Source organism: Garra rufa, chromosome 10 (assembly GCF_049309525.1).
Source record: "Garra rufa chromosome 10, GarRuf1.0, whole genome shotgun sequence".
Lineage (NCBI taxonomy): Eukaryota > Metazoa > Chordata > Actinopteri > Cypriniformes > Cyprinidae > Garra > Garra rufa.
Window position 1 is genome coordinate 604,775 of NC_133370.1, and position 14,598 is coordinate 619,372.

The following is a 14,598-nucleotide window of genomic DNA, read 5'->3' on the forward strand; positions in this document are numbered from 1 at the left end:
CATCTGAAAGTTTACAGTCAGTACATTTTTATTCTTTCTTTTTTTGAAGAAAAGGATGTGTTTAATTCAGCAAGGATGTGTTCAATTGATAAAAAGTGATAGTGAAGACTTATATTGTTAGAAAAGATTTATATTTTGAATAAATGCTGTTCTTTTTAACCTCATCAAGAATCCTGAAAAAAGAATCACAGGTTCCCCCCCAAAAAATGTTAAGGAGCACAACTGTTTCCAACATTGATAATAAAAGTAATAAATCAGTATATTAGAATGATTTTTGAAGAATCGTGTGACACTGAAAACTGAAGTAATGGCTAATAAAAATTCAGATTTGCATCACAGGAATATAATATATTTGAAAATATATTAATATAGAACAGCATTAATTTTAAACTGTAATAATATTTCACAATATAATTTTTTTTCTGTATTTTTTAAGTAAATGCAGCCTTGATGAGCATATAAGAATTCTAATATATATATAAAATGGCAGTGTACGTCTAACGCATTTTTTAAATTTTAATCTTTACAAATATTGAATTATTATTGTTATTATTATTATTATTATTATTATCATTATACATTATGAAAAAGTTATTAGTATTATTTATAAAGCATTCATTCATCTTAGTTGATTTACGAATACATTATTCAAATCTAAAGCTTTTTATTTATTTAAAGTAGCTCAGCTAACATTAACCAAAAATTAAAAATAATTCTAAAAGTTAAATAGTTAATATTAATTTTAACATTTAGAAATACATTATTCAAATTAGAAGTTAAAATTAATATTATTATTTAACATTTAAAAATCCATTATTCAAATCAGACGTTAATATTAATGTTACTAATATTACTATTTAATGGAGCTCACCTAACATGCACTAAGAGTACAAAAAACTAAAACATTTATGCATCTTAGTTTATTAATTTTAAGATTTACTAACACACTGTTTAAATAAAAAGTTGTTTCTGTTATATTATATAATAGATCTGAGTTGACATGAAAACTGCAAAAAATGCTTTTCTTACTTTTTTTTGTCTTGTTTCCAGCCAAAATATATAAAAAAATTAAATCAAGAAGGATTTCCTAGACGAGTAAAATTTATTGATTCGTTTTCAGAAAAACAAGTCAAAATGAAGTGAGTTTTTGCTTAGAACAAGCAAAATTATCTGCCAAAGGGATAAGCAAAAAAAATATATTATTTCTTACCCCATTGACAGATTATTTAGCTTGTTTCAAGCAAAAACACTTAATTTTGACTTTTTTTTTCTGAAAACAAAATCATTTTTACTCATCTAGAAAATCCTTCTTGATTTAAGAATTTTTAGATATTTTGACTAAAAACAAGACAAAAAATCTACATAAAAAACATTTTTTTTGCAGTAAACAATTGAATAAATAACAAATGATACATACTCTATATCAAATCTCAAATGTCTGATTGTTTATATGGTCACTAATGTAACTATTATTGTCCAGCTCTACTCTGATCAATGCAACAATAAGGTGTGAAGAAAATTAGTAGAAAACAAAAGTTTTATAAAACTATTTTTGTTTATAAAACAATCTAAGCTGGTTTGCTGGTCTTAGCTGGTCTCAGGCTGGTTCAGACTGTCTGTGTTTAATCAGTTATCATGAGTGATGTATGCTATGGTGTGTGTTGTGAACAGATTGTTTGCGAGTATCGAGCGCTGCTGTCGCTCTGGATTCAGTCACATCTATCTGACACCAATTAGAGTCCAACGGCCCCGTCACAATCACAGACGACTGACTGACCATCCACCAGAGAGCCATGGTCAGAAAACAAGCGTCTGCTTCTCCTGTGTGAGCGCCCATCATCAGACACACAGATGGACATGAACCATCTCTCCTCTCACTCCTGTCTGTCTGATGATGATTCTCGTGTCTCTCAATGTTTGTCTCGCTATCTTGAAATACACAGCCAAACCCCAGAGTGAGCCGGTCTGTCGTCTACTACATAGGCAGCACACAAATGCAGCCTTCTGAGTGAGTGAGTCAGTAAGAACAGAAAAACCTGAAATCAAACTAAAAGCACTGTTACACTTGTTTGTACTTGAAAAAAACTACAGTGAGAGAAAATCAGAGCTGCAAAATGATTAGTCGCGATTCATCGATTAAAAATAAAAGTTTATGTTTGCATACTATATGAGTGTGCTGTGTATATTTATTATGTATACATAAATATGCACACATACATGTATATATTAAAAACATTTTAGATTTATATGTAAAATATTTATATTTATTATATATAGTGTTTACATACAAATACATACAATTATTATTTTTTTAAATGCATACATATGCACCGCCTAAAATTGAGATTAGTAAGATTTTTTATGTTTTTTAAAAGTCTTTTCTGCTCATCAAGGCTGCATCTATTTGATTAAAAATACTGAAAAAATTGTAATATTGTGAAATAATATTGCAATTTAAAATAATGGTTTTGTAATTTAATATACAGCATTTTAAAATATAATTTCTTTATGTCATGCGAAGCTGAATTTTCAGCATCATGAAAACATGTCACATGATCCTTCAGAAATTATTCTAAAATGCTGATTTATTATCAATGTTGGAAACAGTTTTGCTTCTTACATTTTTTTTTGCAATGTGTAATATTTTTTTTTAGGATTTTTTTGACAAATAAAACATTAAAAAGAACAGTGTTTATTTAACATATAAACATTTTGCAACAAAAAACACAATTCAAAGTTCGGGGTCAGTAAATTTTTTTCTTTTTGTCTTTGTATTAAGAAATTAATAGTTTGATTCAGCAAGGATGTGTTAAATTGATAAAAAAAAAAGTGATAGTAAAGACTTTATTTGTAAGAAAAGATTCCTATTTTGAAAAAATGCTGTTCTTTTTAACATTTTATTAATCAAAGAATCCTGAAGGATCATGTGACACTGAAGACTGGAGTAATGATGCTGAAAATTCAGCTTTGCATCACAGAAATAAATTCTATTTTTAAGTATATTAAAATAGTAAACCACTATTTTAAATTGCAAAAATATTTCATAATATTCCTGTTTTTTCTGTGTTTTAAATCAAATAAATGCAGCCTTGGTGAGCAGAAAAGACATCTTTAAAAAAAAAACATTAAAAATCTTAAGTGTATGTGTGTAATAATATACACACATATATAGTATATAAACAAACTTTTATTATAAATCGATTAATCGTGACTAATTGTTTTGCAGCTCTAGACAAAATAAACACATAAAGTGCTATTTCTTAAGCAGTTGCATCTTGTTTCAAGGATTTTTTTGACATTTTGTCTGGAAGACAAAACAAAAGGGGTAATTAAAAACTTCTGAAGATATATTTTTTGCAGTTTAACATGATTGTTGTTAGATATGAAATAATTAAATAATATGAGGCAAAATAATTATGCTTTCTGGAACAGTGAACTATGCTGTCTTAACATGCTGCCTACGTAGTCGACTCACTAGGTTTTGGAGCGGAGCCAGATCCAGGCGGATGTGCGCTTTAATATGAAATCTCTCTATGAGACGACGCTGTGCTCAGAATATAGACGCAGATAGATGAGAGTTTTTAATGTTAAAGTCTCTTCTGCTCACCAGGGCCGCATTTCATCAAAAATACAATCAAATGTGAAATATTTTTTAAAATTTAAAACAGCTGTTTCTATGTGAATATCTGTTAAGATGTAATTTATTCCTGTGATCAAAGCTGCATTTTCAGCATCATTACTGCAGTCTTTAGTGTCACATGATCCTTCAGAAATCATTCTAAAATGCTGATTTATTATTAATGTTGGAAACAGTTTTTTTTTTTTTTTTTTTTTTTTTGGAATGTGTGATTTATATTTTTTTTAGGATTCTTTGATGAATAAAACATTAAAAAGAAAGTGTTTATTTAAAATAGAATTTGTTTGTAACAATATACACTATACACTATACTTGGGGTCAATACATTTTTCTTTTTGTCTTAGTTTGAAAGAAATTAATATTTTTATTCAGCAAGGATGTGTTAAATTGATAAAGAAGTGATAATAAAGAATTTTATTCATCAAAGAATCCTGAAGGATCACGTGACACTAAAGACTGGAGTAATGGCTAGTGAAAATTCAGCTTTGCATCACAAAAATAAATTCTATTTTAAAGTATATTAAAATAGTAAACCACTATTTTAAATTGCAATAATATTTCATAATTTTGCAGTTTTTTCTGTATTTTTAATCAAATAAATGCAGCCTTGGTGGGCAGAAAAGACTCACCATTAAAAATCTTAAGTGTATGTGTGTGTATTTATTTATACATAATACATATACACAGTACACACACATATAGAATGTAAACAAACTTTTATTTTTAATCTATTAATGGCAACTAACTGTTTTTCATCATGTTTCTAAAAGAAGTCTCTTCTGCTCACCAGGGCTGCATTTATTTAATCAAAAATACAATAAAAACATGAAATATTTTTAGAATTTAAAACAGCTGTTTTCTATGTTAATATCTTATAAAATGTAATTTATTCCTGTGATCAAAGCTGAATTTTCAGCATCATGTCTCCAGTCTTCAGTGTCACATGATCCTCCAGAGTGTGTGTGTGTGTGTGTGTGTGTGTGTGTGTGTGTGTGTGTGTGTGTGTGTGTGTGTGTGTGTGTGTGTGTGTGTGTGTGTGTGTGTGTGTGTGTGTTTGTCCGCAGGCGTGTCTGAGGGCTGTAGGGTGTTGTATGTTGTAACTGATAAGGCTGAATGTTTCTCTCAGCTGTTGTAAACAGGCGTTTAGTGTTGGAATCTCGAGGCGTTTCAATCAGCGCGCGGCTGCGAGACGGATCAGTAATCCTCTCAAAGCCGACGACGCACACATTCCCTCCGGACACGAGCGTTCCCGTCGCACACGCGCGTGTGTGTGTCGTCACAGAGATTACATGTCACAGCCAATTTGTGTTTAAGCAAATATATGTGTGTGTGTGTGTGTGTGTGTGTGTGTGTGTGTGGGCGGATTTATGTTTCTGATTAGTAATTTCACAAGCAAAATATTACATCAACTGTGTGATTGTGTAACTCTTGGTCTCTGCTGTGAGCTGATGTGTTTCTTCAGGCTGATATCAATGGCAAACATCTGCTCTGGTATCTCCTGCAGCTAATCACAGGCTTTGATTACTCGCTCGCAAACAAAGACCAACATTAGGAGCATTCTCTGTCTGTAATCCTCACAGAAACGCAGCGTTTGTCTTCTATCGGCGATAATGCTGCAAATCCTTGAATTAATCTGTGACGTGAAGAATGAGGATTATTATTATTTTCCACGGAAAAACACACTTCAGCGGTTTGAGATCATTTATGAATTACTTCATAACCGTTTTCTGTTCACATTGTTATTGTGATTGAATCTAATAGTTTAGTCAAAATGAAAGATCCTTCCACACTGAAAAAATTCCTTTCCTTACTTGGATTTTTTGTCTTGCTTTCAGACAAAATATCTAAAAAAATCTATGAAAAATAAGCAAAATAATCTGCCAGTGGGGTCAGAAAAATAATGTTTCCGTTTAAAATAAGATTTTTTTTGCTTACCCCATTGGCAGATTATTTTGCTTGTTTTTCATAGATTTTTTTAGATATTTTTTCTGAAAACAAGAAAATAAATTTTACTCGTCTAGAAAATCCTCCTTGATTTAAGATTTTTAGATTTTTGGGCTGGAAACAAGACAAAACATTAAGTAAGAAAGTAAAGTAAGAAAAGCATTTTTTGCAGTTCAGGACCAAAACATGTCAAAACATCCTAAAATCAGAATGAAAATCAGATGAGATGGCATTTATACGACATCAGACAAATATATATATATATATATATATTTAAGGAAATAGTCAACGATACATTGTATGGGTCAAAATTATAGATTTTTCTTTTATGCCAAAAATCATTAGGATATTAAGTAAAGATCATGTTCCATGAACATATTTTGTACAGTTTCTACTGTAAATATATCAAAACTTAATTTTTGATTAGTAATATGCATTGCTAAGAACTTAATTTGGACAACTTTAAAGGTGATTTTCTCAATATTTAGATTTTTTTGCACCCTCAGATTCTAGATTTTCAAATAGTTGTCTCTCAGCCAAACATTGTCTAATCCCAACAAACCATACATCAATGGACAGCTTATTTATTCTATGTATAATGATGTATAAATCTCAATAATAATAAAAATTGACTGGTTTTGTGCTTCAGGGTCACATATATGAATCCACTGGACTCTAAGATGTTCAAATAGTTTTTCCAAAACACCAATTTTTAATGGATTAATTAATTAAAATGAACTGATTTTGCACTTTTTGTTGATATAAATGCATACTGTTTTTATTTAAGCATCATATTAAAATCTGACCAGTATTTTTTTTATATATGGTATATGTACAAAATTTTGGGATGAGTAAGACTTGTTATTTTTATTTGATCAAAAATACAGAAAACAATAATATTTCAAAATGTCATTACAATATCAAATAATGTTTTTTATTTTAATATAGATTAAATTAATTTGAATTTTCATCAGCTGTCATTCCAGTATTCAGTGTTTTAATACTGATTTATTACTTTTATTATCAATGTTGGAAACAGTTGTGCTGCTTAATATTTTGGATTCTGGATTCTTTGATGAAAAAAAGTTAAAAAGAACAGCATTTATTCAAAATATATATTTTCTAACAATATAAGTCTTTGCTATCACTTTCTAAAATCAATTTATCACATCCTTGCTGAATAACAGTATTAATTTCTTTTAAAAAAAAAAGAAAGAATAAAAATGTACTGACCCCAAACTTTTAAACTGTAGTGTATATTGTTAGAAAAGATTTCTATTTTAAATAAATGCTGTTCTTTTTAACCTTTTATTTATCAAAGTATCCAGAAAAAAGTATCACAGATTCCAATATATATATATATATATATTAAGCAGCACAACTGTTTCCAACATTGATCATTCTAATAATAAATCAGCATATTAGAATGATTTCTGAAGGATCATGTGACACTGAAGACTGGAGTATTGATGCTGAAAATTCAGCTTTGATCACAGAAATAAATTAGGTTTTTTATGTATATTAAAATAAAAGAATATTATTTAACATCATAATAATATTTCACAATTGCACAAATTTTTCTAGATTTTTTATCAAATAAACACAACCTTAATGAGCATTATAAACGTATTTAAAATACATAAAAAATCTTACTGATCCCAAACTTTTGACCAGCAGTGTATATATACATGCACCATTCAAATATAAACAAAATTACTGAAATATAAAATATAAACATTTAAAACATTTTAAATGATCTATCCATCTATAAACTGCAGTTTTGGGAATCTGAAAAAAAAAAGACTAGATGTCTGACTCTCAATCAAATCGAGTTCACAAATGTCTGTTTTTTTCTTTTACAGCTGATGTTTGACCTCTGATCCTAAAACCCAAAAATACACATTATAAAGTGACTAAAACACTAATCAGACCTTTATTCTTTGTGTCAGAGTGTGTGTGTGTTTGTGTAAGTGTGTGTGAGATAAAGACCAGCGACTCAGACAATCACACACAGAGAGATTAGACGCGGATCACAATAATCAAATCTTGATTTTCCTATTTTCATATCTCGTTTGGGAATGTTGACGAGGTAAAAACATGATTTGATCAGATGAGATCAGATGAAATGATGGAGCCGGCTGTGTAATCCAGCAGAGATTACTGCGGTAAACATGACTGTAATTTACTGCGGTTATTTGCGCGCCGTACAGTCGAGCGTCAGACGTGGGATATCCAATATTAAAGCAGCGCTTTATAATATAATATTCTTACGCTGAAGATGTTACAGCTTTATCCGCTTCTTATTAAACACGCTGAACATGCAGCAGTAAATAATGATGTTTGTCTGCTACTGTGAGACACAAACCTTCACAAACACTACAGGAAAACACAGACAAAAATAAACTATTGAAATATTGAACCCTAAATGTCTAGCTCATATTCCATCATATAAATCATTCATAATACTGTACATTAAGGTTTCATTGGTTAATTAACGTGAACTAAGAATGAACAATACTTAGCATTTATTATACTTAGTTAATCTCAATATTTTCTACTACATATTTTTTTAACTAACATAAAAAGGCTAATAAATGCTGCAAGAGTTTGTGCTATTAACTAATGTTAACAAATGAGACATTTTTGTAGTGTTGCCAAATACTTAAAGGATAAAAAAAAGCAACAGAAACAGAAAGAACGGTAAAATGAATAAAATGTATTGAAAATTGCAAACTAAGCTCAAAAAGTATTTGCAAATTGTAATTTTCTTTTACAATTTGCACACATTCAATCTTAATCTTGTCTAATATGCAAATAAAGCAGCTCTGTTTGTTACTTGCTTTGTCACATTCAGTAATTAATTAAATGTAAATCATAAGATATATTTTAAAAAGGCAAAATAAATAAATCAAATTAAATTAAATATAAAAATGAACTAAAATTAAAAAATTAAAATAAAATAAATAAAGTAACTAATTAAATGGACAATGTAAATCAAAGGATATATTTTAAAATGTCAAAAAAAAATTAAAAAGACAGATAAATAAATAAAGTAATTAATTAAATGGACAATATAAATCATAGGATATATTTTAAAATGGCAAAATAAATAAATAAATAATAAAAAAGGATAAATACATAAAGTAATAAAGTAATTAACTTGATTATGTAAATTATAGGATATATTTTAAAATGTTAAAATAAATAACTAAATAAATAATAAAAAGGATAAATAAATAATCAAGTAATTAATTAAATGGCTGATGTAAATCATAGGACATATTTTAAAATGGCAAAATAAATAAATAAAATAAAAATAAAATTGATAAATAAAAAAACGAATTTATTAAATGGACAATTTAATTGTAGGACATATTTTTAAATGGTAAAATGAATAAATAAAGTAATTAATTAATTACATTAAAAAATAAATAAAATAAAACAAAACAATTGAGGAGTTTGCTTTAGTCGCTTTAACATTTCTATCATAAAACAATTGTCAAATATTAAATGTTTAGCTACTTACATCTAATTTTGGCACTTGATTTTATTTGCCATTCCAATCATTTTGCTGTCTAACATTGATTGGCAGACCAGCCTAAAAATAAGACGTTTTAACTTTTTGTCAACCATGTAATAAAAAGAATGGTAATAGAGTGCAGATATTTCGAAATACATAAAATATGATGGGACTTGTGGTTACGACCCTGTTTAAATGAGCTAAAATGTCATAAAAGACGCATAAAAATCTCCATTTACTAAAATGCAAATATATTATCATATTTTCCTATTGATTTGGCCTGGAATATGAGCCGGACATGTTCTCCATGGGATGACCTGAGTGACGTGCAGCGGTTACTAATGAGAGCTGCTGATTGTGTTCGCGGCAGCGGTTGCGAGCGCGGGGACAGTCAGGGGCCACGGTGACACAGTCAGAAACACATGAAAGCGGTTCAGGGACGAGGCTCTGAAGACTCACACACACTTTGTTCTCCGCTTCAAAGAACGACGCTCACTCGGAGGAATCCACAAACAATACAGGAGGAAAAACTGATAAAAACAGCCAGCTGAAATAAACGGGCGGAGAAACTCTGAAGCTGTGAGCTAAACGGAGCCATGACGAGAACAGATGGAGACTTCCTGCGGCTGTCAGTCGTGCTTGTGTTAGCTTACGTTCCGCTCACTACTATCAGAATGGCCATGGAGAATCATGGAGAGCTGAGTGTAAGCGTACCTGACAGGAGCGCCTCGGCTCTGAGCCGGTTTCAGCACCACCGTAACCGTGCTGTCAGTCTGGTTCAGAGGAGTCTCCTGATCGTACGCCGGCATCGATGGAGCTGGAAACATAATCATTCAAATTAAAACAGTGACTCAAATCTCTCCGAAATCACTACAGTCATCACACAAGTGCACAAACACAGATGTGATGGAGTTTCCTTCAAATGTCTGAGTCAATATACCACTGTACATTCACATATTCATGTAAAGTAAATTTTATATCTGTAAAAAAAAAAAAAGAGAGGTTGACCAGGTCGTTGCTAGGTTATTTTGTATGGTTACCTTGAGGTTATTAAGTGGTTGATGGGCTAGAGTGCTCTGGCTGATTACTAGGAGGTTCCCAGGTGGTTGCTAGGGCATTTAATGGGGTTACTATGAGGTTGCCAGGGTGTTACTAAGTATTTTCTGAGCTACAGTGTTCCGGGTGGTTACTAAGAGGTTGCCCGGTGGTTGCTAGGGCATTTTGTGGGGTTACTATGAGATTGCTGGGTGTTTTGGGCAGTTACTATGAGGTTACTAAGAATTTGTTGGGCTACAGTGTTCTGGGTGGTAACCAGGTGGTTGCTAGGGAATTTTGTGGGATTACTTTGTGGGATAAGAGTTTGCTGGGTGTTCTGGGCAGTTACTATGAGGTTAATAGGTATTTGTTGGGCTAAAGTGTGTTGGGTGGTTACTAAGAGGTTGTCAGGTGGTTGCTAGGGCATTTTCTGAGGTCACTATGAGTTTGCTGGGTGTTCTGGGCAGGTACTATGAGGTTACTAAGTATTTGCTGAGCTACAGTGTTCTGGATGGTAACTAAGAGGTTGTCAGGTGGTTGCTAGGGCATTATTTGGGGTCACTATGAGGTTGCCAGGTGTTCTTTGTATTTGCTTGGCTACGGTGTTCTGGGTGGTTACTAGGAGGTTGCTAGGTCATTTGGTGTGGTTACTAAGATGATGCTAGGGTTTTCTGAGCAGTTACAATGAGGTTGCTTGGCATATCCTGGGCTATGTTGTTCTGGGTCATTACTAGGTAGTTACTATGGCATTTTGTGTGGTAACTAAGAAGTTTCTAGGGTGTTATGTTGCTATGCAGTTACTGGCTACTGGACTAGAGTGTTCTAAATTGTTATTAGGAGGTTCCCAGAACATTTTTGGTCACTAGGAGGATACTAGTGTACTCTGGGCAGTTATAGGATGTTGCTATATGGTCACTAGGGCAGTTGGGTTGTTCCTAGGTTATTACGGATGGTTATTAGAAGTTTTCTATGGCATTTTTGGTCAATAAGAGGTTGTTGGGGTGTTCTAAGTGGTTTCTAAGAGGTTCCTAAGTTGTTGCTACACTAGAGTGCTCTAGGTGGTTACTAAGACATTGCTAGGTGGTTGCTAAGGCAGCTAGGTTGTTCCTAGGGCATTCTATGTTGTTACTAGGAGGTTGCCATGTGGTTGCTAAGGTATTTTGTGCGTTCACTTAGAGGTTCCTAAGTATTTGTTGGGCTAGAGTGTTCTGGGTGGTAACTAGGGGTTGCTAAGTGGTTGCTAGGGCAGCTATTTTGTTTCTAGGGCATTCTGTATAGTTACTAGGAGGTTGCCAGGTGGTTGCTAAGGTATTTTGTGTGTTCACTTAGAGGTTTCTAATTATTTGCTGGGCTAGAGTATTCCGGATGGTAACTAGGGGTTGCTAAGTGGTTGCTAGGGCAGCGAGGTTGTTTCTAGGGCATTCTGTATGGTTACTAGGAGGTTGCCAGTTGGTTGCTAGGGTATTTTGCGTGTTCACTTAGAAGTTCCAAATTATTTGCTGGGCTAGAGTGTTCTGGGTGGTAACTAGGGGGTTTCTATGGCAGTTAGCGTGTTTCTAGAGTGTTGCCAGATGGTTGCTAGGGTGATTTGCATGTCTGTTGGGGTGCTTCATATTCCTCTTTGTGGTTTCAGATTGAAGCATCTGCTGCAGACACACACCTGAGATCTTGGTGGTGGCCTGGGTGATGGCAGGTGGTCCGAAGCCCTTTGCAGTGCTAGCTCTGATGGTGAAGGAGTACGTGGAGCCGGGGTAGAGACCCAGAAACACGTGGCTGGTTTCGTTTCCAAGTTTAACCACCTTCCCGCTCTGGTTAGAGAGATCCAGCACTGGGTCGAAGGAGCTGACGGCTTTATACGAGATCTACAGGAATGAGAACAACACAAAAATCAGCTAACATCATGTTAAAATCACACAAATGAATTTCGGTGTCGCCCAGACAAATGATTCAAGCAGTCCTTTGAGTTCCACCAAATTAGACTCCATTATATCCGAAATGCTTCAAGGCCCTTTTCAATTATCAGCCTGCCATAAATAAATAAAGAAATCAATAATAACGTCCGCACTCCTGACGGATCAGGGCAGGAATCTGAAAGGCAAAGTGTCTTCTCCTCATATTTGGAGGGGTTTGTTCATTACGCTGAAGATGAGCGGCATTAATGAAGCGTCGTACTCGAAACACTTTGATTTGCGACCTTTGATATCAAGATTTTCTATCACGAGCTGCTGTTTTTCATAACCTCAAACTGCTATTAGACTTAAATTATTCCACGGACCCACTCTAAAATGAAAAAACCGGGATGTGTGAACATCCGACTGACGTCATCCAGCGCAAACGACGCTCCTGCAGTAGATCGGTCAGGAACGGAGAATCTGAGGACGGGAAATCTCACTGGAAATTTACAAGAAGAACAGAATGTCTGGAATCAGAGAGAGAGGAAGGAAAGGAAGGATCAGGGTTCCCTTGATAAGAGGAAAAAAGCCCAAACTGTCCTTTTGATATCACGGCCCGTCAGAGAGTCTCAGCTTCAGCGCTTTGATACTGTCAAATCAAAGGCAGGACGTCACTGCGGGCTCACGGACAATTGAGTCTACGCTTAGTCCCGTCAGACTGCACGATCTGAAGATCCCACACACACATACACACACGCACATGTGCACACACACACTTGCACTCACACACTTGCTCAATTCACACTCACAAATGCACAAACACACACTCATGCACACTCACACCCACTCATTCACACTTGCGCACATGCACTCACATGGGGAAGAGCTGGACAGTTCTTTTTTCTGGACTGATGGATTATAGTTTCTAGTCATTGTCTCTAGCATTGAGCATTTACCATCTAGCATTTTGTGTGGTCACTAGGGGGTTGCTAGGGCATTTTGTGTGGGTTGCTAGTGTGTTCTTGGTGGTTTCTAGGAGGTTTGCCAGGGCATTAGTGTAGTTACTAGGCATACATGTGTATGTGTATGTGTGTGTGTGTGTGTGTGTGTGTTTACCTCATACTGAGTGATGATGCCGAAGGTCTGCACCGGTTCTCTCCACTTCAGCAGGATCTTGTCCTCGTACACACTAGCCTGGATTGATTCCAGAGGAACTTCGCCAGGCACTGACAGGAAGTGACATCACAAATCATCAAAACACAGCAACATCAGCAGTTCTGCATAGGCATAGCTAAAAACGTCTCAAACTGACTGGTTCATACTAAAGTTGAATTGGTATTAATAAGTGTAGGTGTTTTATTTCTTAAATGAGAACAAATGATGGGTTTGAATCCACAGAAACCCACACAATCCCCTCAGACACTCACAGTCTCCTCCTCCAAACACGTCCGTGAGCGTGCGAGAGATTGTTTCTCATTTGTTTATCGTTTCATCCTCTCACAGGAGCGTTATTCACGTCTGTCTCACTTGACACCGACTCTGAGCGAGAACAAAAGAGCGCGTGTGTTTAACATCCAGTCGAGATGCAGCCCAGGTGTCTAATTATTTATAAAGGTTGCCGATCTCTGGAAACAAAAAATCATGTTTACTCCATCAGAAGAGCTCTGCTAATGGGGGACGTAATTAGACATTCAAGCTAAATGTCAGCGCTTTACCCAACTGGAAGAAATTCACCCTCACAAATATGTGGAATAAGATGAGAATAATCCAGTGAAGCGCTCCAGCAGCTCATTTAGTGATATAATGGGCTCTTCATCTGTATACAGACACATTACAGCGCTAAAGATGGTTTACGCTCATCTGATGAACTTAATGGTTCTTCAGTGCTTCATCAGATTCAGCAAAGAAGCCTCTTCTGATCAAGAATCTTTTGTGTCTGTATCAGGTTATTGAGGTGCTATTTGGTTCTTTGTGAATAAATAAAATCTTATGTTTTAGCAGTTGTTCAGATCAGGGTTTTTTAGGACTCAGAGACTTATCTAAAGAACTTAATAACAAAAAGCTGATAAAAATGGGTAAAACTCAAAACATAATTGACAAAATTTTGATATAGTTTATATTTTAGTGAATTAATCCATATGTAACCCCTACACCCGGGTCCTACTCGCACTCATTCCAGTCTCGAACCCAGGTCTCCGGCGTGAGAAGTGGGTACACTAACAAGGAAGCTGAAGACTGCAGCCTCTAGCATCTGTCACTAGTGCACCTCTTGAGATCAGGGGAGTGAGGTTTTACCTGCGCAGCATCTACCGCTGGCCTCTGTTTCCCTAAATCTCACTCCCATCCGGGTCACGGCACCAATGTAACCCCTACACCCGGGTCCTACTCACAAAATTTTAGTATTTTCTCTTGCAATTGCCTGAGATTGACTCTGTCCCTACTGGTGTCCCCCAGGGTTCAATTTTAGGCCCTTTACTTTTTAGTATTTACATATTACTACTTGGATTTAAGGTCACCCTGGATTAATTTAAATGTTTATGCTTTTGAGATCAGGGGAGTGAGGTTTTACC

The 14,598-nt window shown here is 34.2% G+C and overlaps 1 protein-coding gene across 1 annotated transcript in view; it reads right to left on the minus strand.

Annotated features, from left to right (window-relative positions):
* Positions 1-14,598, minus strand: part of LOC141343773 (receptor-type tyrosine-protein phosphatase mu-like) — a 107,517-nt gene that overhangs the window by 49,426 nt on the left and 43,493 nt on the right. The window contains exons 6-8 of the mRNA XM_073848416.1: positions 13,145-13,254; positions 11,797-11,998; positions 9,816-9,918 (exon numbers count right to left, since the gene is read on the minus strand). Coding sequence (XP_073704517.1) covers positions 9,816-9,918; positions 11,797-11,998; positions 13,145-13,254 — 415 coding nt within the window. The remainder of the gene's footprint in view (positions 1-9,815; positions 9,919-11,796; positions 11,999-13,144; positions 13,255-14,598) is intronic.